At 42.6% G+C, this 25,060-nt stretch overlaps 2 protein-coding genes across 2 annotated transcripts in view; one reads left to right on the top strand and one right to left on the bottom strand.

Annotated features, from left to right (window-relative positions):
* Positions 1-25,060, top strand: part of LOC134483152 (uncharacterized) — a 757,250-nt gene that overhangs the window by 130,757 nt on the left and 601,433 nt on the right. The gene's annotated exons all lie outside the window — the stretch shown is intronic.
* LOC134483153 (uncharacterized) lies at positions 1,274-5,192 on the bottom strand. Its single transcript, XM_063278408.1, has 6 exons — positions 5,015-5,192; positions 3,822-3,981; positions 3,210-3,353; positions 2,411-2,577; positions 1,588-1,693; positions 1,274-1,469 (listed from the first exon to the last, which is right to left on the bottom strand). The coding sequence occupies exons 1-5, from the start codon at positions 5,139-5,141 to the stop codon at positions 1,629-1,631; spliced, it is 663 nt and encodes a 220-aa protein (XP_063134478.1). The 5' UTR covers positions 5,142-5,192; the 3' UTR covers positions 1,274-1,469; positions 1,588-1,628.

Genomic DNA, 25,060 nt, shown 5'->3' on the forward strand with positions numbered 1-25,060 from the left:
GCACACAGTGTCATGAAGACATAAATTATGAGTTCGTGTAGCAAGACCCAGGCCTCTTCCAGGTTCTTAGATAGTAACTGAGAACCTCAAACACAGTAGTAATGTGATAGTGTGGGGGTGAATCTAGTTACAACTAGTTTTGACACAGATGACTCTTTTTGTGTCATGGTCAGCTTATAATGAATGACTGGACCTAAGCATGAGAGTAACCAAAGACTACATTGCTTCTCTAGCTGCTGAGCTTTTAAAAGCCCTGGGGTGACAGCAAGCTTTTGTGGACATTCTGGATTGGTCCTTCTGTACTTTAACTCTCTGAGTCACCTCCACTCTCAGCAAGTTAGATCAATTCCACAAATTGGAAATCAGTCACCTGGAAAAAATACATTCTCAATACGATCCCAGATTGGCCATGGAAAAAGGGTAGCTTGAACTGTCCCACCTAGGTTGGGCTTGCACAGGCCTGCTCTCCAAAAGAAACCTGTGTTCACAGCTGCAGGCTACATTCACTATGGATGCTCTGGAGGTTCCTTCCTAAACTGCTTAGATTAAAATAATTTTCTTGCTAACAATCAAAAAACTGATTATGCCAATCTGGCCTACAGGAAGCTAGTTTCTATTATGTATTTTATCAGATGTGTATAATACATATGGTCATCATTGATATTAGGTGAAAAATCTGCTCTAATATGGAAACTAAGTGATGCTGGAGGATGATCCTGACCCACAATGAGCAGTGGGGAACACCAGAGCCCTGTAGGGATGCCTGACAATCTAACACATTGAGCACGCACGGCTCAGTAAGTTCCCTGTGAACACACATCTCCTGAGATCTCTCTATTTAATTGGAGGTGATCCTGTCCACCTAATACAGCACCTCATGTGGAATAACAAAAGTCACCTGCAAAAGCTGTGGTGATGACTCACAGGTTACAGCATCTGCTGCTCTCTCAGAAGAACCACATGGACCCTAACAATTGGGTAAAGCATGTCAGTGATTACATCATAAAGTGTGTGTCAGAGACACAGCCACATTCTCCACACAAAAGACACTATCACACTGGGTACCCCTTGGTGACTCTGATTTCACTTATTAGCCCAGGCTCCATGGAACATGCAGAGATCCATCTCTAGCTGTCAGTTCTAGGTCCACAGGAAGGGACAGAACCCTTGAGTAAGAATGATGGTCTTAAGAGTCAAGAGATAGAATTCAATTTTTATTCATAACAAATACATTTTTACAACAAAACAGGATTAAAATGAATAAAAATATTTAAAAATATTTGAAAGTAAAAATAGTATCAAGAACACATAAATATTAAACAACAAAAAGAAAACTTCAATTAAAATCATAACAAAAATATTTCTAAAAGCATATTCTTAACGAACATTTAGAAGCACAGACGTATTGCTGTTTCTCCTCTAGCACACATAATGAAAGGCGGTCCCCCATGTCTCTCAAGTGCTGTTTTCTGAGAAGAAAGTAAGACCTCAATCAGTCAGGCTGGCTTAGTGGTATATAAATTTAGGGTCTCTAAGAAATGACAAATTAACTCAGAGGATTTATACTCATCCAAAAAATGTTGTTACCATTCAGGATGTTGGTCATCAGGGACTCCTGAGAAAGCAACTTATTCTTCAGGAAGCTCTCTTACTGGTGTGTGTCCAATTCCAGCTCTCTTGCACTCTCTGAGACCTGGGAGAGGAAGGCAGTTTTTCAGACACTGATTTTCTGGGGAAATGCAAGGCAGCTGTCGGAAGGCTGCCTTCTACCACCTCAGGTCTATTGGACAGTCGACATGGACCTCTTAACTGATATCATTGTTGCTAACTCTGTGGGCAGGGCAAAATCCCCAGAGAGCCTCACAGTAATGTGGGCTGCCAATATGGGACCCAGACTTATACCAGTGGAAACCAAGAACAGGGCAATGGAAGGAACCTCATCGGGTTGCAGGAAGAAAGGAGATGTCCATATGTCACCAAGGTTAAAGCCAATGACAAGTACTAATTTGACATTTGCACTTGGTTCTTATCCCAAAGGTGCTTCCTACACAAGAGGTCACATTAACACAGAGTGTCATTTGTCAAAGAACCAAGAGATTGTTCAAAACTCTACATAGGATCCAATGTATCACTTGGATATGCAATAATGAGGTATGTTATTCATCTGTCACCATTTCTAGACTGCAGCTTCAAAAAGAGCAGCAAAATATGCTTGCACAATAATTCAGTTTCTGAAAAGTGGTTAACTTCCCAGAATACTTGTGCATAGGCAGAGCAATGAACAATTCCATTACATGAGGTGGTTGGCTGGTTGTGAGTGTAAATTAGAAAGGTGGTAAGAGAAGCAAGATGTATCAAATTGGCAAATTTTATCAGATATTGTTAAGCTAACACATCTGCTCGTCCCTACCTGATAATGCTGGTTCTGGCCGTTGATGGTCTTTATCTTTCTTGTTGAAGTCAACCAAATATTTCTGGTTCAGTGCACAATCAAGATGTACCTCCTTGCTCTCCTGCTTCAGTGGGACCAACTTCTTCCTACATGTGTTCTCCATCAGGAGCTGGCTGAGCAGGTTTCTGGAAATACATTCTGCATAGTAAGATCATGCTGGCCCTTTCTCCCATTCCTACTCCCAAGTCCCACTAACTCTACCAGGTCCCACATACCCATGAAGACTTAATAAAATGCATCTTGATAAATATAAGGCTGCTGCACAAACCATAAAGAGTTAATTCGGGGAAGAATAAATTGTTTGCTTGGCCTGACACTAATTAGTGTCCACACCTATGAGAAAGAACATGGATCTACAACTATCCATGAAAGCCCAATGCATGGGGCCAACATCAATTAGTAGTGGGCCAACACCGTCATAGGAGGTCAGTAGAACCAAGAGAAGGTCATGCTAACCATGTGGTCCACCCACTGAGTTTTGTAAAACCTGGTGTGACACCATAGGTCCAGGTCAGCCTAATAACCTTCTGCTGACTTCAATCAGTACTGTTCTCTCTAGAGCCTTCTGAAGATGCCTAGACAATCCTGGGATGAGGAACAGTCTTTTATGGAACTGAAAACTGAGTCCTAATGACCCTGGAACACTGATGGGTAAACAGCACAAGAGATAGACCCAGAGCTGAAGACTATCCAAACCAGAACAAAGAAATCAGAAATGGCCATTCCACAGGTGATAGCCTTTCTGACCAGGACTTACCTAGAGAAGGTAATCTCCTTCTTCAGCTTATGGTTCTTCTCATGGACCTCAGTGTTCTCCATCTCTATGTTGTGCAGAATTGACATGACCGCCTCCTCCATTCTCTCCAGGTCTTCATAATATGGATTTTGCCTGAAGTGTGGCCTGGCCCCAAATGATAGAATACAATGAACATCGGCATTTAGGAATATATGAACTCAGGGTGGGTCCTATATTACCCCAGGCTGCTGCCTGGATCTTCCAGCACTCAGTCCCCTGCCTAGCAAGTACAGAGACTCACCATAAACTCACTGCAATTACAATCTTGCAAAGCCACCAGCTGTCAAGGGCTTTGCAAATGCACACTGGGAACTCACTCTCCCTGACTTTATCCCTGAATTCTTCATTCAGACCACGAGTTCTGCTTTTCAATAAATGGAAGCCGATGAGTCCATTTTCAATCTCACTCCTCAGGAAGGGTCAGGTTCTGAATCTCCACTATATGGGAGGTGAGGTTTAGCACAGAGTGGTTAGGGAGGCACAGCTTTCTAGAACCCAAAACCTTAATAGGATAAGATGAAGGTGACCTTGCAGACCCAGGAATGAAACAAGAGCATTTGGAGCGATTCATACCTGTTCTTCATGGATCTCTCTGTCAGAAACCTCAGGCGATCTCTCAGGTCATTTCTCTCCTCGGTAATGAGCTGCAGCTCTTTAATCAGCCTCTCCTTTTCCGTCATGGCCTGATTCTTGCTTAGGTCAGTGCCAGGGGATGATGTTTCTCTCCCACATTCTGTAGGTAGAAGAACACAAGTGAACCTGCATGGGGAGAATGCATAGAGTGTACATAGATCACAGTGAGACCTAAACAGGAGAACAAGCCAGGAACCCAGTGTCACTGCTAGGCGATTGGTCTATGCTTAAGGGACCTCCTCAGGGGATCTCAGTTCTCCCACTACTCTATAGAGACCAAGAGACATAAGCAGCCAGGTGTTCCCTATGCCGGACACCACGTGCTTACAAGGACCATGGAGATGGCTTCTCCAGGATTATTATCAGCTGAACAGGGTACAGCTTGGTTTCAGGACCCTCACCCCTGTGGCTTCAGAACTCAGATGATAAATTCACCATCCACAAAACTTGAGTGATTGGAGACACTCAGATGTCCTACCCTGATACTCTAAGCCAACAACTTTGGATTTAAAACGCATTTCCAGGGAGGATATGTTCAACAGACTTATCAGTGTCCCTATGTGAAAAACCAAATGCCCTAGAAGTGCGAACAGGTTACAGGCTGAATCTTGGTCTACACGTTCCAAATAGTTTTGGTATTATAGAAAAATTTTTCTAACATACAACCTCTAATATATAAAGCAAACAATGACCCTGCCAGTTAGAAGAAATCAGAGAAGGTCTAAGAACATAAGGTTATTGCCTGGAGGACAATCTCTCCCTGTTACTACTGTCAGATACCCACTGTATTTAAAGAAGCAATGATAGTGAAATACATTGCTGCCCTGTCTAAACTCAGAAAAGGTGGACCCTCCATGACTACTGATGGTGTTATTATATCAATGTAACAGAACAAATGAACTGAAAAGTAAAGACCAGAAGTTCACAGTATAATAGCATTGGCCTTACCATATCCTCCTAGTGGGGATGGGGAAACTAAAGTTCTGAAATCCTTGACTTTAAGGAATTGTGATATTCGTGGAAATTCAATTCCTTTTCAGATGCTCCAGTTGCTGTGGCCCATTGCTAGAAAGGTCAGCGTAAGCCTGCAGCCACCCTGGCAGGAAGCTCAAAATATACTGCCCAGAACTTACTCCACATTCCCCAGAAGTGCTGTCTTTGTCCATCATTACTTTGAGAGGAAAGGCCAGACTCCTTCACTCTAGTCTCTCCAGAATCGACGTTCCCCCTCCCAAAAAGCTTGTGAAGACGGGAAAACATGTCTTAGCTTGTAACCGCCAGACTCAGACTGAGAGAAACTAGGGCACTGGTTGTCACTATAACACTGGTGACATCACAGAGGATGCCAGAACTCTCTAGGAGACAATAGAATGTCCAAGAAGGGACAGCTGATGTCATGGGGAGCAGACTTTGCCTCCCTGCTAATGTTCTCCCTGTACTGAGCATAAGCAGAGGTGCCCTTTCCAGGAGACTTTCCTGGGGAGAGCCACTGAGCATCTCCTGCTTCCAAAGCCAAATTTTCCTCAAGGCTTGATTATAAAAAACCTTAGTAATTCCTATGCATCTGAATGAATGTTTCCTTCCATATCTTGCCCCAAAATGTCTCATCCTAACTCAAATTGTCCTCATTCACCAATGTTAGCCATTAAACCTTCCTGAGATTTCACACCAGCTTGAATATGCAGTCAAAAGTTCTCCTGTCTCATTATGTACAGGTGCTTTAAATCACATCAAGAAATAGTCTGCATGGTAGGTTACAACATGGGTGTGTATTAGGGGAACACTCATGAAGTCATGTGCTTAGCAATCAACAATTGCCAGAAAATTCCTTAGGAGAAAGAGTTCAAATCTTTAAGGTGCTAGGAAAAGTGTGGAGACCAGTTGGCAGAGGAAAATGTAATATTAGAGCCACCAGTGAAGGGAACCTCATGCTGCTTGTGGGGTTCTGCTCTCTACACCAATGTTGCTAAAGGAGCACTGTTCACAGGCCTGAGTAAGATGTACCATGAGCTTCTATTAAAAAAATAAAATACACAAGAGATATAGAGGGTGCACAGAAACGTCTAATATGAGGCTATAAACATCATTAAATGGATAGAGCAAGGTCCCTGCACCTGTACACTGGGAAATGGCCACCCCACCAAACACAAAAGTAGTAACACATTTATCATAGTAAAACACATTTATCATAGTAAAAAATGAATACTTTATAGAATGCACCCACTAACACTGATTGATCACATCCGTAGTTCAAATTTTGGGGGCAAATTCTTGGCCTTAACTATCTTTGTCTCAACTTATATAGCAAAAAATAAGAAAGAACGAGAAAAGAAAAAGTCAAAACTAAAAGCTCAAGCTTCTCATATGAGGATTGCAGGAAGTGTTATATGGGAGTCAGTTCTGATTAGGCCATTTTAGATAGAACAGTTCATAGTGACCATTAATGTGATGGGCCCTATATAAAGCTTTTTGCAATTTTGGAATTTTAACAAACCTCATCCAGAACGTACGGAAGAGGCACCATGTGATCACCATGTGATCACCATGTCCTTACTTTGTATCAGGTTATTTTTCTGCATCCTTGATTGTCAGGCATAGAACAGCAACAATCTGAAATAGCTGATAGACATGGAAAAACATGGCTAAAACTATAGTTGTGGGTTACACACCTCAACTGTGAAAGGCTAATGCTGTCTGCACAGTCCTTGGAGGCCACTCTTATAAGCCTATTTATTGCAAAGTGAATGGAGGTTTATCTGAGCTCAAAGTGATCCCGGCGAGCCAGGTAGAGGGCAACATGTGATACTGGAGACCCTGTTTTAAACCAGCACAGAAATCCACACTTCATTCAAAGCATCATCTACGAATTCTCGATTATTTACCATTCTCTCCCTACCAGTTGTTCTGTTTGGAATGGTAGAAAACAACTGGAACTGATCTTTCTATTTTAAGGACCTTGATCTCTCTTTTTTTAGGTCCACATTAAGAGTGCATACAAATGGACATCACAATCTGAACATCTTAGTATTATCTATTCTGTATATATAGCATAATACTGTGCCTATGAAAATCTTAAGCTTCCTTGAGTGTAGTTGCCCCATCAAGAAGTGTGAAGTTCTGAGTTCAAACCCCAGTGATGCTTTAAAGGGACTAGAAGAAAGCGATCAGAGATACTCCACTTCTTTGTCCTTAGATTAAATCAAGTTGACACAATGTGAACCTGGTGGGCTATTTAACCATGCATCTTTCTCCCATCCCCACTTCCACGAGTTCAGTCCATGGCAGAATTCATCCCCCACCATCCTAGATATTTCTTTGTATATTTCTACAAGAGCCAGGTTTCTTTTTTTTTAATAGAATTAGTTGTAGTCAATCAACTGCTGCCCTATGTGAGAAATGATTAGTATCTATTGCAACTTACCACACTGTATTTGTGTATACAAGTACATTATTGGAAATCCAGCATTACTGAGGTATTGGAAACCAGTGCTGTGGCCTTGTCTTTCTGTGCCTCTTCCTGGCTCACAGGCAGCAGTGGGCAGACCTTGAGTTCCTCTTCAGGGACAGAGTGATGTTGAATGGGCACTGAGCAGGCAGAGAAACACAGCTGAGGCAGCTCCTTTCAGTTATCAAACACATCATCTCCTTCCCATCTTAAGGGCTACTGCTGAGGTCTTGCCCCCATACCTACTTTAATAGCAGCGAATTTGTTACACAGCAGCCAGCTCTTTCCTATTGTTCTGTAATATGCCTCCACATCATGGATGCCAAGAAAAACACTAACAAAGAACAAAAAACTCTGACGTTGAACTGTGTGGTGCTGGTCATATACCCTGTTATGTTCTGTATGTTATGAGGTTTGTTAATCTTAACAAGTTCCCCAAGTGTATTCTTCACATAGGACCCAATAGATTCAAGGGAAATAGGAACAATTATGTGTAAAATGGCCTGAGTCAGGGCCCATAGACCGAAGCATTTCCAGCACTTGTGCATGAGCCCATGTGGATTTTGCAATGAGCGGCACCTAGCAATGTCCAGTACATAGTTGTGAGCTGTTGCTCTGGTTGAACTGTATTGGTGTGTGCATTAATAAACTACACCTATTTACATGAATTCAGTGTCCTGTGGTTTGAATCCAGACCCCTTGACACCAAATCTTCCCTTCAGCAGCATTTAGGAGAAGAAGCTAAGGTCAGGAGAGGTGACATCTTGCTATAAGTTATGTGACAAGAGGGATGGTGAATGGTACCTTGTGATAAGAATCAAGGTTTCCTCTGTGGTATTTAGGTCTATACTGGCCCTGTGCAACAGCTTCAAGAACCCAGTTCTGATTTTCCTTGGGATTCCCGTGATGATGCACTCAGACAGGATTGGAAACAACCAAAACAGTGGTCAGACTTGATTTATAAAATGTAGGTAACATTGCAAACTTACGTTGTAGGATATTTGATCATATTGTCATCCCCAACATTGTGTTATTTACTTAGAAAAATACCTTCTGACTGTGTACTTCAGTACTAGCACCAATATTTAACCCTAGAGCTATTTTTGTTTGTTTGTTTGTTTTTTGTTTTTGTTTTTGGATGAACAAGTATTTTCCTATTTTGTGGCCCAGCCCTAGCTCTTACTTCTTTGCACAGTCATAGAGAGATCAAACATATACTCAGAAAAGCCAGGGGAGTGTATAAAAGGGCCTAAGGCAATACCACATAATGACATTGAAAGTGGGCTCTCTTCTTGATCCACGCCTCCAGCTCTCCTGACATCTACATGAATTATAACTCCTAATGCAGTGTAAATGATGTCTGCGTTATTGCTGAAGGAATCATGAGAATAACAACTGTAAACATTCCACCAGGGATAGAATTTGTGGAAAGAGGTGACTGGCAGCCAACAAGAGGGCTCTACAGTTAAAGGGGCTTGCTGTCAAGTCTGATGAGCTTGACTCAATCCTCAGGACCCACGTGGTAAAAAGGAGAGAACCAAGGGCCAAGCTGTCCTCTGGCTTCCACTCATGTGCTTACATGTATGTGAGTATATATGTATATGTCTGTATGTACGTGTGGATATGAATGTGTGTATGCATGTATGTGTATACGTGTATATGTATATGTGTGTATATGTCTGTCTATATGTGTGTATAGGTGTATTTGTATGTGTGTATATGTATTGTATGTGTGTGTATGTGTGTATGTGTGTGTGTGTGCATGTGTGTATCCATGTAGGTGTGTATATATGTGTGTGTGAGCATGAATGTGTATAGTCATGTATATGCATGTGTTTTCAGGTACGTGTATTCGTGTTTATGTACGAATGTATGTGTGTATATGTATGTATGGACACACAAACACACACAATGTTAAAACATAAAAAGCTCCTTGGAGTATTCACCGTGCCTGGATAAGTGGTGACCATGTGGGGGAAACACATGTCCAGGTAAGCACACCTGTTCACATGCGCTGAGCAATGCCCAGCCTGGACATGAGCTCACTACCTGCCCAACGATGAGTTTCTGCCCACCTGGTCTTCTCAGAGCCAGGTGACAATTGTTCCTGCCATGCCAGTTCTGTTCTAGTTTCTCATGCCACAAACCTTCTAGCTTGAATCTCACCTACTGAAGCAGAAACCTAACAGCCTCCAACCCAGTGAAGTAAGTAAACTTCTTCCTGACATCCTCAGGCTTGGTTTCCCCCATGAGTCACAGGGAGGAAGGATGGCATGCACCAAGGAGAAGGGCCATGGGCAAGGAAGACAGGAAACATAAGTCAGTCATCACTGACACCAGCAAAGTGTGTGCTTCAGAGCTGGCTCTGCTCACTCTTGTCCCAGTGGCAGGACTTAAGAGTGGTGCATACCTGTCACCCAGCACTCAGAGACGTCTGAGGCATGAGAACCAGGAGTTCATGGCCATCTTAACTAATGGTGAGATCAGAGACAGCCTGGGCTGCATGAGACTCAGTCTCAAAGCAGGCAAGGAGGAACTTGCTATATTTGAGCAAGGAAGCTGGAATCCTCCTGGGTTCTAAACATTCACTGCAATACAGAAAGATGCTAGGGCTAGTGTGGCAGAAAGTAGGAGACAGAGAAGCCAGGTTAACCTTCCCTAATCTTCTCATGCTGTGTGAGCTATGAGTAGATGGTGCCCTATACACTGTGGACAGGATGGTCTCTCAGACGGTTCAGAAAGCCATGGAGGACTCCAGCAATTCTCCACTTGGGTGTCACTTGAGTCTTATATGTGTGTGTTTACAAGCCAAAATATAAGATCCATAGGTGACTGTGTAAATTCAACATGGTCCAGCCATGTGCTGGAATATTACTCAGCCTTACATAGGATTCAGATTCTGACCCTTGAACAGGCATGAGAATGGTAGCCATTCTCCTAAGTCAGACCTCCAGGCAGTGCAAAGACAAACTAACACTGTATGACACCACTGAGGGCTGGAGTGTCACCAGTTATATAAAGACAGAAAGCAGGAAGGTTTACAGAGCCCCAGGGGTGACATGGAGTGGGGAGGTTGGAGGGTAGGTGTGTAAGTGGGACTGAGGCTCAGAGCAATCAGTCATGGCAGCAGAATATGCATGTGGCTGCCTCCCATACCTGTGGGTGCTGCCTCCTCTGAAAGGCAAATACAGCAAAAGAAATGAACAGTGGGGACAGGCTCTGACCTCCTGTAGACACACACAAATGACGTGACAGAATGTGCACACTGCTGCCTTGCTGCAGGAGCAGTTGAGCATCCAGAAGGGTTGAAAGAGGCTGGAAGGGCTGAGCATGGCACTGAGTTCAAGGACATAGCTTTAGGTCCTGGGGAACCTACGGTGCCCAGGCCCCATCCTGCTGATACTGAGGGACACAGCTGACATTCAGGGTGATGGCTGGGCTGGACTGGGGAATAGGTGTCCACTCTCACCTGCTCCAGCTTGAAGGTGCTCTGGATGAAGTAGAACTGCAACTACGTGTTGGATTCATTGATGCAAATCTGCTGGAAGCTATTCTGTTCAAAGTCCTCAAATCTGAATATGGCCAAGACACCAATGGGCAAGCACTGGGAGACAAGGTGTGGTTATAGCCGGGGTCTCCTGGAAGGACTAGCCCTCCTGAGAGGAGTTGCAGCAGAGGGTGTGTGTTTTCCTGACCAGTTTGGTACCCAGTGTTTTTTTGCCAAGGGTCCCTTTATGACTTCTTGATGGAACCAGGCCTGCACATATCCAGGAAGCATTGGGGTGGAACCTGGGCTTGGTGCCCACATGCTGGCATCGTTGAGGGTGAAGTCTAGCCTATCACACTTCCAGACACCGAGTGCAGATGCCTGGGTTCCTATATAATGGCGGTTCTTACCCTTCCTAACACTGTGACTCTTTATTTCAGTTCCTCATGTGATCCCAACCATAAACTTATTGGAGAGCTACTTCATGAGTGTAACTTTGTTACTGTGAAGAACTGTAATGTAAATGTCTGGTGTGCGGGAGTGCTGATGTAGAACCCACAGATTGAGAGCAGCTGCTGTAGAGGATCAGAGTCCTCTGCCAGCCCTGGTGTTTGCAGAGATCCCATGGGTTCCCAGTCTCCATGGCTTTTCCCAAGGATAGGGTTTATTATTAGCCATCTCAGGGCCCGGAATCTCACAGAAACTGCCTCTCCCATGTCCTTCCTCTTGAGGAGAGCGTGGTTGGTCCTCAGCACAGTCCAGTCAAACAGGGCGCTGTATAGACACTTGGCCAGGGGTCTCCTGCAGTTATGGCCTCTGGACAGAGGGGTTTCTTACCTGGGTGGGGCAACTGTGCCAGGTACAGACTGTGATGCTCAGAGTCAAGACCTCATTTTGTCTTATTTTCATAGACAAAGTTGCCCAGGCTGGCCTCGAACTTGCCGTGTAGCCAAGGATAATTAAACAACTGATCCTACTGCCTCTACCCCCATGGCCTGGCATTGCAGATGAGTGTCACCAGAGCTGGTTTGTCACAGCTGCTATACGGCTCTAAGTCAGGGGCCTCATGTGCAGGAGTGTTATGACTGCGCCATCCCCACCCTGCAACCAGGGTTTTCACCTTTCTCCTGCTGAAGTCTGCTTAATCCTACTCTGGACCCAGGACACAGCAGCTGTGGGAGAATCAAAGCCTGGGGCTTCAGCTCAGCATGGGTACACAGCATGGCATGCAGGATGTATGGTTGTGAAAAAGCCAAGGAAGTGCTTCTCAGCTCACCCCCTGCAGGAGTGTCTAGTCCATCCTTCTCCCCATGGACGCAGACATCTGCTTCCAACTGCCCGACATGTCTCTCTGGTTTTGACTTTCCTGGATGCCATGTCAATGCCACCACACAGAGTGCTGCCTCTACTGGGGACACTCACACAACCTCTCTGGGGGACATCTGAGCCAAGCAGGGATTGGGTGCACTGCAGAGAGGTCAAGTCATGTCGTGAAGTACCTTGTCCCACAAAGGCTCACTATTCAGGGAGTTGACTGGAAAAGTAAGGGGATCCTGGGCAGGGTCCCCATAGGTAGTGTCCCACACCCTGCTATCAGGTCTATTCCTGGTGCCATGCAAATTCAATTTGCAAGACCCAATGCTCTGGAAATGTCAAGAGCTAACGGAAATGTACCAGCAAGTGCACACCACAGCAAAGGGAGAGGATGGCACAGAGACCTATGCTATGGGTTAAGGGGCACGGAAAGGCCACCTCGAGCACAGGGGTCAGTCACCTCTTTCACAAACAAGGCAAAAGGTCAATGCTCTCAGCTCTGGGAGCCTAAAGGGCTCTGTGGCTCCTAAGCCCTGCAGCTGCAGCCAGAAGCAGCACTGAACAGGATATAAATGCTGAGTATAGCGATGTCAATAAAACTTTATTTACAAAACCAAATTGGTGGTGGTGCTGGTGGTGGTGGTCGTGGTGGTGGTAGTGGTGGTGTTGGTGGTGGTGGTGGTGGTGGTGGTGGTGGTGGTGGTTGGGGACTGGTTCATTTCAAAGCATGCTGGAGTGGCATGGCCACTGAGCATCGGGAAACACAGAAAGGAATGCGACCGGACACAGGGCTCCCAACACCCTAGACATCGACCTATGGCACTGGAACAGGGTCCCTGAAGGTAAGTCTGGACAGTCAGATAAGGTAAGTACATTTTATTACAAGGAAATGGGACAAGATAAATCTTCTCTTCATCTCGCTATGCTTAAGCATCTTTAAGAGTGCAGGGAATTCATGTCTATCAGTCTGGTTTAGAAAAGTGTTTAGAGACAGCAAGAGTAAACTCCATGGTTCCCGGACGAGGGTTCCAGGGATTCTGATATCTGGGTCAAAGTGAAAGTTAAGGTGAAAAAGGCTGTTAGGCAGGGCAAAAAGATTCCAATTTCTGGTCTCTTTGGGCTGTAATTTTTACTGTGTTCAAGGCCATGAATGCAGACAGGGTAATAACGAATACAGAACAAGAAGCTAGAGCTTCATTAAGACAAAACGAAAGTAAAAGTTTTGCCCTCTGCACCACTGCCTGAAGCAGGTTTTTCTAAGTCGTTTCCAAGGATGGCATGTTGACCATTAGATTCACAGGATGATAATGACGAATTCACCTTCTTTTTCTTTTCCTATAATTAGGCCAGCATCGATTAAAGGTGTGGCCCAACCGACTTATTATAAAGGATGATGCGGGTTGGTTGAAAAAGGTAGTAGCTTTCTATGAACCATATATTAAGTTTTTATGTATATTAAAATTAACATTGGAAAGAACAGTGGTAGGAGAGGAAGCTGGAGGACAACTGCTGCAAATGCTTGCTTTTGAAAATGCTAATGAAGAGTACAGGAGAGCATTATTACCTATAAAGGAGGCTGGGGATATTAATGCTTATATGAAGGCATGCAAGGGTACCTTTTCTGAAAATGGAAAGATGCATATTTGGCATGTATTGATCCAGATAGAGTTATTAAATTATATGTTTAAATACTCTTGAATATCCTACAGGCACTTTCGCTCAGGATGAGTTGCCTTTAGAATGGGTTTATATTAAATAAAACTTTAACCAAACATTAACAAATTATGAGGAACAAATTTCTTTAATTATTCAGCAAGGCATACAAGGACCTGTTACTCTGTGGGGATATGATTGTGCTGCTATTGTTTTCCCATTAAGCAAAGATAAAGTGGAATATGTAATGCAGATGTCTGAGGTTTTTCAATTAGCCATGATTTCTTACACTGGAAATATTGAATTTCATCCTCCCCATAGTAAATTGTGGGATTGCTTTAAAAAAGAAAAATATTTTGATAAATACACTAATTTCTGTTGATCCATTACCATCAGCCTTTACTGTGTTTACAGATGGCTCTAACACCAAGATGGCTTATTGGACCAAAGATTAATTTTGGGGACAAGAATCTTCTTTTGGGTCAGTACAACAAAATGAATTATTAGCGGTAATTAATGTATTCCAGGATTTTACTCATGATGAAAAATATTATAGCTGAGTCAGCTATAGGAGTTGTAGGAGTAGTACAGAATATTGCGACTGCTGTTGTTTCTACATCTAAGCCTATATTAAATGTTATTCTCACATATTAAAGGACTATTGTTATTATGAAACTCTAGAATATTCATTACACATACTAGATCACATTCAAAATTTCCAGAATCTTTAACACATGGCAATCATATGGTAGATAAATTAGTGGCAATTTTTACCCCAGAAGAACACAGTCATAATCATGCCAATACAGGATATTTACATATTAAATATAAGCTTCCCTATTCTCAAGCCAAACAAATTATTGCTAATTGTCCTATGTGTCAGTCTTCACGTATAAAATGTGTTCCATCTCAAATTAATCCCAGAAGGATGCAACTTAATACATCGTGTCAGATCGATATAACCCATATTTCTGAGTTTGGTCGCCTTTCACATATAGATGTAAGCATAGATAATTTTTCAAAATTTGTGTGGGCTACACCATTGCCAGGAGTACGCACTGCTCATGTTATACAGCATCTATTGGAAACTTTTGCTGTTATGGGACTGCCTTCTAAAATTAAAATTGATAATGGACCAACATATATTTCTTATCAATATAAACAATTTTGTCAACGATATCATATTGTACTTATTACTGGTACAGAACACAATAAACAAGGACAAGCTTTTGTTGAAAGAATTCACCATACCCTGAAAAGACAAATTATAAAATTAAAAAGGGGGAAAAGAGATGGCCTTATGCAACCTGAATGGAGTTTGCAGACCAGTCCCAGAGCTATATGGCACAAGCATTATACGTTATTAATTTTCTTAATTTACCACAAGGTGAAGTTATATCAAGAGCCGATAGACACTTTGTTGAACTTCCCCCCAGAAGGCATGGAACAGACAGTATTGATAAAAATTGCCCGGGATGCTGAATGGCAGGAAGGGACATCATTGTATATAGGGGAGAGGGTTTTGTCTCATTACAGGATGGGAGACTATTCTGGTTACCCGGGAGATGGATCCAAGCACAGAATAATAAGAACTGCTCCCTACCCTCAAAGGAATCCAGTTAAACCAGCTACATTTTCTCCTGATGGATGTTCTCAGGAGATGAGGAGGTGTCCTCCATTACTGAGGCCCTGGCTTCTCTTAGTGTCCACAAACAAGAATGGATAAGGATCTGTGCAGTGACAACCCTATTACCTATGTGGGGTCAGGTGAAGCGATTAAGCACTGAAAGGAATAATTTTGTCTCCTTCAGGAAAGTCCTTTACGGCTGAGCACTTATTCTTAGCAATGTGTGTTTTACTCATGGTTTCTTCTGCTGCGGCCAATGCCAGTTATCGGGCTTATATTGCTTATCATGATGAAATCCTACTACTTTTCTGTTAGTAAATATATGGATAATGACAGAGAACATGATTGGAAGTTAATTCAAGCCTATTTAGAGGGTAATGAAAGTGGTTCAAAAGTAATTAATGCCTTGAAATATGATGTTCGAATGTCTTTTGGTAAACAGCTAGAAGATACTACCCCTAGGGAAATAGCGAAATTATTGGCTGATCAATTGACAGGATTAGATCCCAAGGCTTGACTTCAAAGGATTTTCCATAGCATTGGAGGAGCTACTTTTGCCATAATCTTATGTACATTATGTATTATGTTGCTTTATTGTTACATGACTAAACCCCTACAAGGACCTTTAGCTATGTTATGTAAAGTGTTACTTTAAAACAAAAGAAAAAAGAAGGAATTGTTAAGACATAGAGATGCAGCTCCCAGGCAGGGTCAAGAAAGGCCTGGTGACAGATTCAAGTAGGTGCTGGAATGCCGCCCTGGAGAAGAAAATGTTTTTCTCACTTGGCCTTAAATTATGTTCTGCTGTGTCCCGTTTCTGTGGAAGTGGTTCTAACGCTCTCTTGGTAATGGTGAGTATATTTTGATTATAATAAGAGAGGTTATTTGTTATATGAATATTTTTAGAAGAAGCTTTCGTTTATTCGTCTTTCTTTGTTTAATCTTCCCTCATTGTTCCTGGTATCCTGGGAATAATCTTCTTATGGTATCTTGACACAATGAAAATTGTAGTAATGCATATTCTTAGCTTAATAAGGATTAATAAAGCTTGCAACTGCGTACAGTTTCTTCTGCCTTTGCTCTGCATCCCCTGTGTCCTGGGGTATGCGACCATACCCAGGGCCCCAACTCACTAGACATTGACAATGGGTCACCGCACAAAACACAGAAGCATCTACCTTAGTCAAAAATGGACATTTTATTGAATGCATACACTAACACTGATTGATCACATCCATAGCTAAGATACTAGGGGCAGATCCGTGGCCCAAAATACATTCCTCTAAACCTATAAAGGAAGGAAGGAAGGAAGGAAGGACGGAAGGAAGGAAGGAAGGAAGGAAGGAAGAAAGAAAGAAAGAAAGAAAGAAAGACAGAAAGGAAGGAAGGAAGGAAGGAAGGAAGGAAGAAAGAAAGAAAGAAAGAAAGAAAGAAAGAAAGAAGGAAAGGAAGGAAGGAAGAAGAAAAAACACAAAAAACTTAAGCTTCTCATAGGAACTTCGCAGGAAGTGTTGTCTGGCGGTCAGTTCTGATTAGGCCATTTTAGGTGAAACAGTGCATAGTGACCCTTAATGTGATGGGCCCTATATAAAGCTTTTTGCAATATTGGAATTTTAACAAACCTCATCCAGAACATACAGCAGAGGCAAGGATGTGATCACCATGTCCTTGCTCTCTATCAGGTTATTTTTCTGTGTCCTTGATTGTCAGGCATAGAACAGCAACAATCTGAAATAGCTGGTAGACATGGAACAAAGTGGCTAAAACTATAGTTGTGGGTTGCACACCTCAACTGTCAATGGCTAATGCTGTCCTCACAGTCCTCGGAGGCCCCTCTTGTAAGACTATCTATTGGAAAGTGGAAGCAGGTTTATCTGAGCTCAAAGTGAACCTGGCCAGCCAGGGAGAGGGCAACATGGGATACTTGAGACCCTCTCTTAAACCAGCACAAAAACCAACCCTTCATTCAAAGCATCATCTATTAATTCTTTATTATTTACCACTTTCTCCCTACCAGCCTTTCAGTCTGGAATGGTAGAAAAGGACTGGGAATGTTCCTTCTATTCTAAGGACCTTGATCTCTCTTTCCTTAGGTCCACATTAAGAACACATGCAAATGGGTATCACCATCTGAACAACTTAGTATCATCTACTCAGTATATCTAGCCTAATACTGTGCTATGACAATCTCAAGCTTCCCTAAGTTTCGCTGACCCAGCAAGAAGTATGAAGTACTGAGGCCACACCCCAGTGATCCTTTCAAGGGGTTAGAAGAAAGCCATGAGAGATGCTCCACTTCTTTGTCCTTAGATTAAATCACATTGTCACAATGTGGGTGGACTATTTAACCAGACATGTTTCTCCCAACCCCACCTTTCTGAGTTCAGATCATGGCAGAATTCATGCCCCACCAACCTAGATATTGAGTTTAGTGATATGTAATTATTATTTAAACCTATGTATTAAATTTTGTCATTTTGTTAATTTTTGTGGTTTTCACAGTCTTCTTTGATTAACTTTCCAAGTTTTATTAATTTATCCCCTGTGTTCTCTGGTATTTTGTCCTTCCCTTCAAACTAAAGTATTCCTTTTAGGATCCTCTACAGAGCTGTCTTACTGGTTACTCATATTTTGTTAAATTTATTTTTAGTGTGCATTAGTCAGCACAGTAGCTGTGCAGCTGCCTGCCCTCCATGGTACCAGATCTACTTTCCAAACAATAACGCTAACTCTTACAGGCTGTGTAGCATCTTGGCTGCTCTTTGTTCCCCTTGGACAGCCCTCAGGACCAGGCTCTCCTCTCCCTTAACCATGGCTGCTGTCCTCTTCCTCTCTCCTCTCCATCACACGTTCTTCCTTTATTCTCTGGCAGCTTCTTCCTCCTTCTTCCCTCCTCATGATCCTCTCTAGCAAAGCCCTCAGAAACTCACCTCCCCCATCTCTCTGCTGTGCAGCTGTTGGCTGTTGGCTTCTTTATAATCACAGTTAACTGGGAGCAGGGTCAGTTATTTGGGGTTAACCAGTCTTGGTTTTACAAATTAGCAGCAGTGGTGGTTTGACATTCTCACCTAGGAGAGCCTATGCCTTTCTACCCCAGTTCCAACTCACCCCAGGCCCGGGCCTTCCCCCCATCCACTTCCCACGGAGCAGGGAGAGAAGCACCCACTAGAAATAAAAGGGAAGCCCTTGGTCCTGCCAAGAGTGAACCCCCAGTGAAAGGGATTGTTGGGGGGAGGGCGGTAATGGGAGGAGGATGAGGAGGGGAACACCCATAGAGAAGGGGAGGGGGGGTTAGGGGGATGTTTGCCTGGAAACCCAGAAAGGTAATAACAATTGAAATGTAAATAAGAAATACCCATTTAATAAAGATGGAGAAAAAAGAGAAAAGTGTCACACATTTAAAACAGAAGAATATGGACCCTAATTTTAAAGCACAGCTCTGTCAATTAACTATATCTTTAAGGAAGCTCAGAAAATCAGGCCAAACAATATTTTCTCGGTTTATGTATCTGTAATGTCACATAAATAATAATCTTCGTTTCTTGCTATTGTGGGGGGAATTAAATAGTTAATATGTAATCATGGAAATTTTCAAGTACCATCCATTTTTCTGTTCATTAAATCAATCTTCCTCATTTCATTGATCAAGTATGTATGTTTTCTTTTCATAATTACATGTATAATAAAACCAGCATAAAAACCTTCAGAATTGTATAAGCTTTCACTTTAACAAATTAAATTAGTTGTTCTTTGTATTTCTGCTGAACATTTAAATGTTCTTTATATGTCCCAATGCGAGTTTATTAGGTACCTATAAACTTTAAACTCTTTGCCTGAGAGCATGAGTACTATTTAATTATATAGTAACTATATTCAGGCTGTCTTTGTATTAGAACCAATTATAACAGACTCTAAGAAAAATTACTATTGCGTAAAAGTTTGTGTGTGTATGAGTGTGAGTGTCTGTGTGTGTGTGAGTGTGTGTGTGTGTGTGTGTGTGTGTGTGTGTGTGTGTGTGTGTGTGTGTGCAGCACATGACCAAACAACTTTCAGGAGCCATTTCTCTCCTTCTGTCATGTGGGTCCCAGGATGTAACCCAGATGTTTGACTTTGGCAATAAATAATATTACCAACTAAATAAATAAATAAACAAACAAAAAACAAGCCACCAATCAACTTTAAAAGTAAAGGCCAGAAGTTCACAGAATAGTAGCATTGGCCTTACCATATCCTTTCTTTGGGGATGGGAAAATTAATGTTCTGAAATCCATGACTTTCAGGAATTGTGATATTCATGGAAATTCAATTCCTTTGCAGATGCTTCAGTTGTTGTGGCCAATTGCTAGAAAGGTCAACTTAAGCTTGCAGGACCCCCACCATCCCTCCCCCCGCCTCCATAGAAAGCTCAAAAGACACTGCCCAGAACTTACTCCACATTCCCCAGAACCACTTTCTTTGTCCATCATTTCTTTGAGACGAAAGGTCAGACTCCTTCACCCTAGTCTCTCCACAATCGACATCCCCCCTCCCAAAACACTTCTAAGACTGGAAAACATGTCTTAGGATGTATCTGCCAGACTCGGACTGAGAGAAACTAGGGCACTGGTTGTCACTACAACATTGGTGACATAGCAGAGGATGCCAGAACTCTCTAGGAGACAATAGAATGTCCAAGAAGGGACAGCTGATGTCATGGGGAGCAGACTTTGCCTCCCTGCTAATGTTCTCCCTGTACTGAGCATAAGCTGAGGTGTCCTTTCCAGGAAACTTTCCTGGGGCAGAGCCACTGAGCATCTCCTGCTTCCAAAGCCAAATTTTCCTCAAGGCTTGATTATAAAAACCTTAGTAATTCCTATGCATCTAAATGAATGTTTCCTTCCAAATCCTGCCCAAAAATGTCTCATCCTAACTCAAATTATCCTCCTTCACCAATATTAGCCATTAAAAATTCCTGAGAAATAATACCAGTTTGAATATGCAGTCAAAATGTTCTCCTGTCTTATTATGTACAGGTGCTTGAAATCACATCAAGAAATAGACTGCATGGAAGGTTGCAATATGGGTGTGTGTTAGGGGAACACTCATGAAGCCTTGTGCTTAGCATTCAACGGTTGCCACAAAATTCCTTAGGAGGAAGACTTGAAATCATTATGGTGCTAGAAACAGTGTGGAGGCCAGTTGGCAGAGGAAAGTGAAACATTAGAGCCACCAGTGAAGGCTCCTGTTGGGCCCTACCTTGGTGTTTCCCTCCCCCCTCGCTGAGCCTTTCAGCCTGCTATAGCAAGAAATTGTTTACACCTTTGACAGCTGCTCTTAGCCCCTGATTTGGGGCTGGGATTTTCCATGGCACCCTTCCTCCCCACTGAGCTTTCCTGCTTCTTGTTTTTAAGAAGCTGTTTATGCCCCTGATTGGGCTGGAACTTTCACCACACAGACTTGTCCTATTTTCCTGTTTGGGGATTTTCACCTGCCTTGTTGATTTTCCATGGCTTTTGCCTCTGGTATATAAGGAGATCTCAGTAAAGCCTTGGTGGCACTCGATAAAAAGGGGTGACCCCTGTACGTGTTTTCTTTCAACCCCACAAACCTACACCTGATATTCACACACTGTCCGCGCAGGCACTGACAATAGGTATCACAATAGAAACTAGTAACTAGATTTAACCAAACTATCCCATTAATGCTGTATTTCATGGTATTTTTTTTTTGCTTTCCTAGAACCTGGAAGAGGCTTGGGGTTTTCTAATCCTACTCATAATTTATTAATCTTCCCAACACTATGGGCTTTGTTCTGTTAATGCTAACAGCGGCATCCAATACCTAGGATATTTTCTACTGACATGTGTGACGTGAGACAAAACAGTCCCTGTCATCCCTCACCTGAATAAACTTCCTTAGAGGACAGTGTAGTTGGAGGGTCCTTCTTTCCTCGCCAAAATCGAGAAACATTTCCAGTCTCCAGACAAGTGTGTCAGCCATTGTCCAGTGACTGTCTTGAGATGTCCACATTGTCAGCTGAGTGTCGTCATCCAGCCTGCCCTGTAATTGTTGTAGATGATTAATAGGGTTCCAGCCCTAGGATTTAATTCAGTGCTACAGTACTTGCCAAATACACTCAAAGCCCTAGCTGCCACCCTAGTCCTGGGTGCTCTAGAGAAAGAAAATAAAGATCCCCAGTGTCTATCAAGTTTCTCCTCCAGTAGAAGGAGAATCTGCATCCGGTCTTTTAAGTAACTCTAAGCCCCAGCTTCCCCACAGCTCCCTCCTTCGATTCCATTATTGGTGCATTTTCATTTTCAGTAACGCTCACTTTATTTTTGGTGTGTAAAGAATATGCACCATGTCAGTAAAGTGTGCGTGTGTGTGTGTGTGTGTTTGTGTGTTTTTATCCATGAACTCACTATAAATTATTATCAAATGACCCAGAAGACCGTTGAGAAACCTGTCGATGTGCATGCAGAATTATGTTACTACCGTTCCATGGCACCTTACAGGGAACACTGAATTAGTGGGCTGCTTTAATAGGGTCTAAAACCAGGCTATGCATGGTTTTCGGTGAAATTGTGATGTGCAACACCACAACAGAGATCAGCAGAAGCTTCGTTTATTCCATGCTGCTGTTACCAAGAGGAGGCAAAGCCTCATCCCATAGAGAGTCTGGTAGGATCTGATCAAGGGCAATAAACTCAGGGTTGAAATCAAGCCTTTAGAAACAAAGAGAAAAATACAAAGCCAAGGAAAGCAAGAGCTGTCTTTTTCTTTTCTTCCTCTTTTTTTTTTTGAGAAGAACCACAAGAGTGACAACCCCTTCCTCAAACTAACAATGCACAAGAGAGACAATACATGAATAAAAAATCAGAAATGAAATGAGGGACATAACAATAGAAACCGAGCAAATTCCAAAATCATTAGTTCTTACTCCCGAGGACTTTACGCCAGAAAACTGGAATATTTATTCGATATTGTTGATTTTGTAGACAGATAACAATTACCAAAGTTAAATCCAGATCTGGGAAGGTATCTGAATAATACCCCTAAGAAAATAGATACACTCATTAAAGGTTGCATACATTATATATTATATTGCTTTCTTTTTGCATGATTAAACCCCTTCAAGGCATTTAGCTGTGTTATAGAAAGTGTTACTTTCAAAAGAAAAGGACAAAGAGAGAAATTGTGGAGTCACTGAGAGACACTTCCCAGACGGGATCAAGGAAAGACGGCTGAGAGATGCAAGCAGGGGCTGGAACGCTGCCCTTGAGAAGGAAATGTTTTTCTCACTTTACCTTACACTATGTTGTACTATGTCCTATTTTGTGGAAGCGGCTCTCATGCTCTCTGGGTTATGACAAGTATATTGTGATACTAGGAAGAGGGGTGATTTGCTATACAGATATTTTAAGGAGAAGGCTTTGCTTAGTCTCACTTCTTTGCCTAGTCTTGCCTCAGTCGTTCCTGGTATCATGGGAATAACGATCTTATTATATCTTGCCAAAAGGGAAAGTGAGGTAATGCATATTCATGCCTGTATAAGGGTTAATAAGCTTGCAGCTGCATGCAGTTGCATCTGCCTTTGCTCTGCATCCCCTGTGTCCTGGTTATTTGTGACCGTACCTGGGCCGCTAACGCACTAGATGTTGACAAGCATCACCCTTCTCAGTGTCAGGTTTATTTTCTTTCTTTTTTGAAATCTATGATGTGGAGGCGTATTACAGCAACAATATGAAATAGCAGGCGGGCATGTATGAAAATTGCTGTGTTTAAGCTAGGTGTGGGGACACGTCCTCAAAAGGAGCTGTTAAGATGGGAAACAAATAATGCATTTGTTGCTGGAATTGAGTTGCCTCAGCTGCGTTGCTCTGCCTGCTCAGTGGCCATTCAACATCACTGTTTCTACAGAGGAACTCAAGGTTTGCCCCAGCCGCCTGTGAGCTGTGATATGGGCAGAGAAAGGCCAGGACACAGTGGTGATTTCCCACTCCTCAGTTATGCTGAATTTTCCACTACTGTACTTGTATACACAAGTACAGTGTGGTCAGTTATTATAGATATTTGTCATTTCTTACAGAGGGCAACTATGATTGACTACACCCAATTCTACAAAAAACAAAACTCAGGAAACCTGGCCCTTGGCAGCAATGAATCAAGAAATATCTAGGATGGTGGGGCATGAATTCTGCCAAGCAATGAACTCAGATAGGTGGGGTTGTGAGGAAGATGTATGGTTGAATAGCCCAATAGATTCACGTTGTATCATCTTGACTTATTCTAAGGACAAAGAAATGCAGTATCTCTGATGGCTTTCTTCTAACCCCTTGAAAGGTTCACTGGGGTTTGACCTCAGTTCTTCATTCTTCTTGTTGGGACAGCAACACTCAGGGAAGCTTGAGACTGCCATAGGCACAGGATTAGGCTAGAAATGCTGAGTAGTTGATACTAAGTTGTTCAGATGGTGATACCCAATTCATTTGTTCTTAATGTGGACCTAAGGAAAGACAGATCAAGGTCCTTAGAATACAAAGATCATTTCCAGTTCTTTTCTACCTTTCCTGAATGAAAGACTGGTTGGCAGAGAATGGTAAAAATTCAAGAATTGGTAGATGATGCTTTGAATGAAGGGTGGGTTTCTGTGCTGGTTTTAGACAGGTTCTCAATTACCCCATCTTGTTCTCTAAGTTGCTCGTCAGGTTCACTTTGAGCTCAAATAAAGCTGCTTCCACTTTCCAACAGGTAGTCTTACAAAGGGGCCTCCAAGGACTGTGAGGACAGCATTAGCCAATGAGAATTGAGGTGTGTAACCCACAACTATAGCTTTATCTGAAAGACCCTCAGACAGAGGAGACTCTCGCACCAGTCCTGAGGACAATCACCACCCCATGAACACACAGGACTCAGTCTTGATGTAAAAACAAGAGGTTTACTTTGGGATACCAATGCACTGGGGCTCAACATGATCCTCACGCAGGAGGGATGTGAGGAGCCTCGAACAACAGAAATGTACAGCTTAAACAGTCATTTACGATCACACAGTTTCATTAGCTCAGCTATTTCGGTGCCAAGGATATCTAGGCAGATGTTTATCGTCCTGGAATTCCTGGGATAAGGCCTTAACCACATCAATGTAGCTATTTCAGTAGGAAGGACGTCTGACTTGATATATGTTTTCTTATCCTGGGGTTCCCAGGACAAGGACCATGATATCTGTCTTGGCAGGTGTTTCTCTTCTGGAGTTCCCAGGACAAGGCTATAGCTATGTCAGCCTATAGCACAGCTGCATTCAGTACCAAGGACATCTCACTTCTATAGTGGTCAGTCAGCTTCCCAGAGATGTTTCCTGTCTTGTAATTGCCCTGCAGTAAATATGTTCTATACCCTCTGTTCTTATGGTCGGGCAGCTTCCTAGAGAGTGGGTGGGAATGTGCTTTCTGTACTTTCTGGTCTATTGTCTAACGTCTAGGGGCTAATCGAGGGCCAGCTTAAAAGATTCTCATTCTTAAGAAATGGCTGTACTAATATATAAATGGGGATCTTTCATATCCACTTTCTTCCAAGTCTACCAGCCATCTCAGATTGTTGCTGTAATGTGCCTGACAATCAAGGACACAGAAAAATAACTTGATACACAGCAAGGACATTGTGATCATATCCTGTGT

This window comes from Rattus norvegicus, chromosome 19 (genome assembly GCF_036323735.1).
Source record: "Rattus norvegicus strain BN/NHsdMcwi chromosome 19, GRCr8, whole genome shotgun sequence".
Taxonomy (NCBI): Eukaryota; Metazoa; Chordata; class Mammalia; order Rodentia; family Muridae; genus Rattus; species Rattus norvegicus.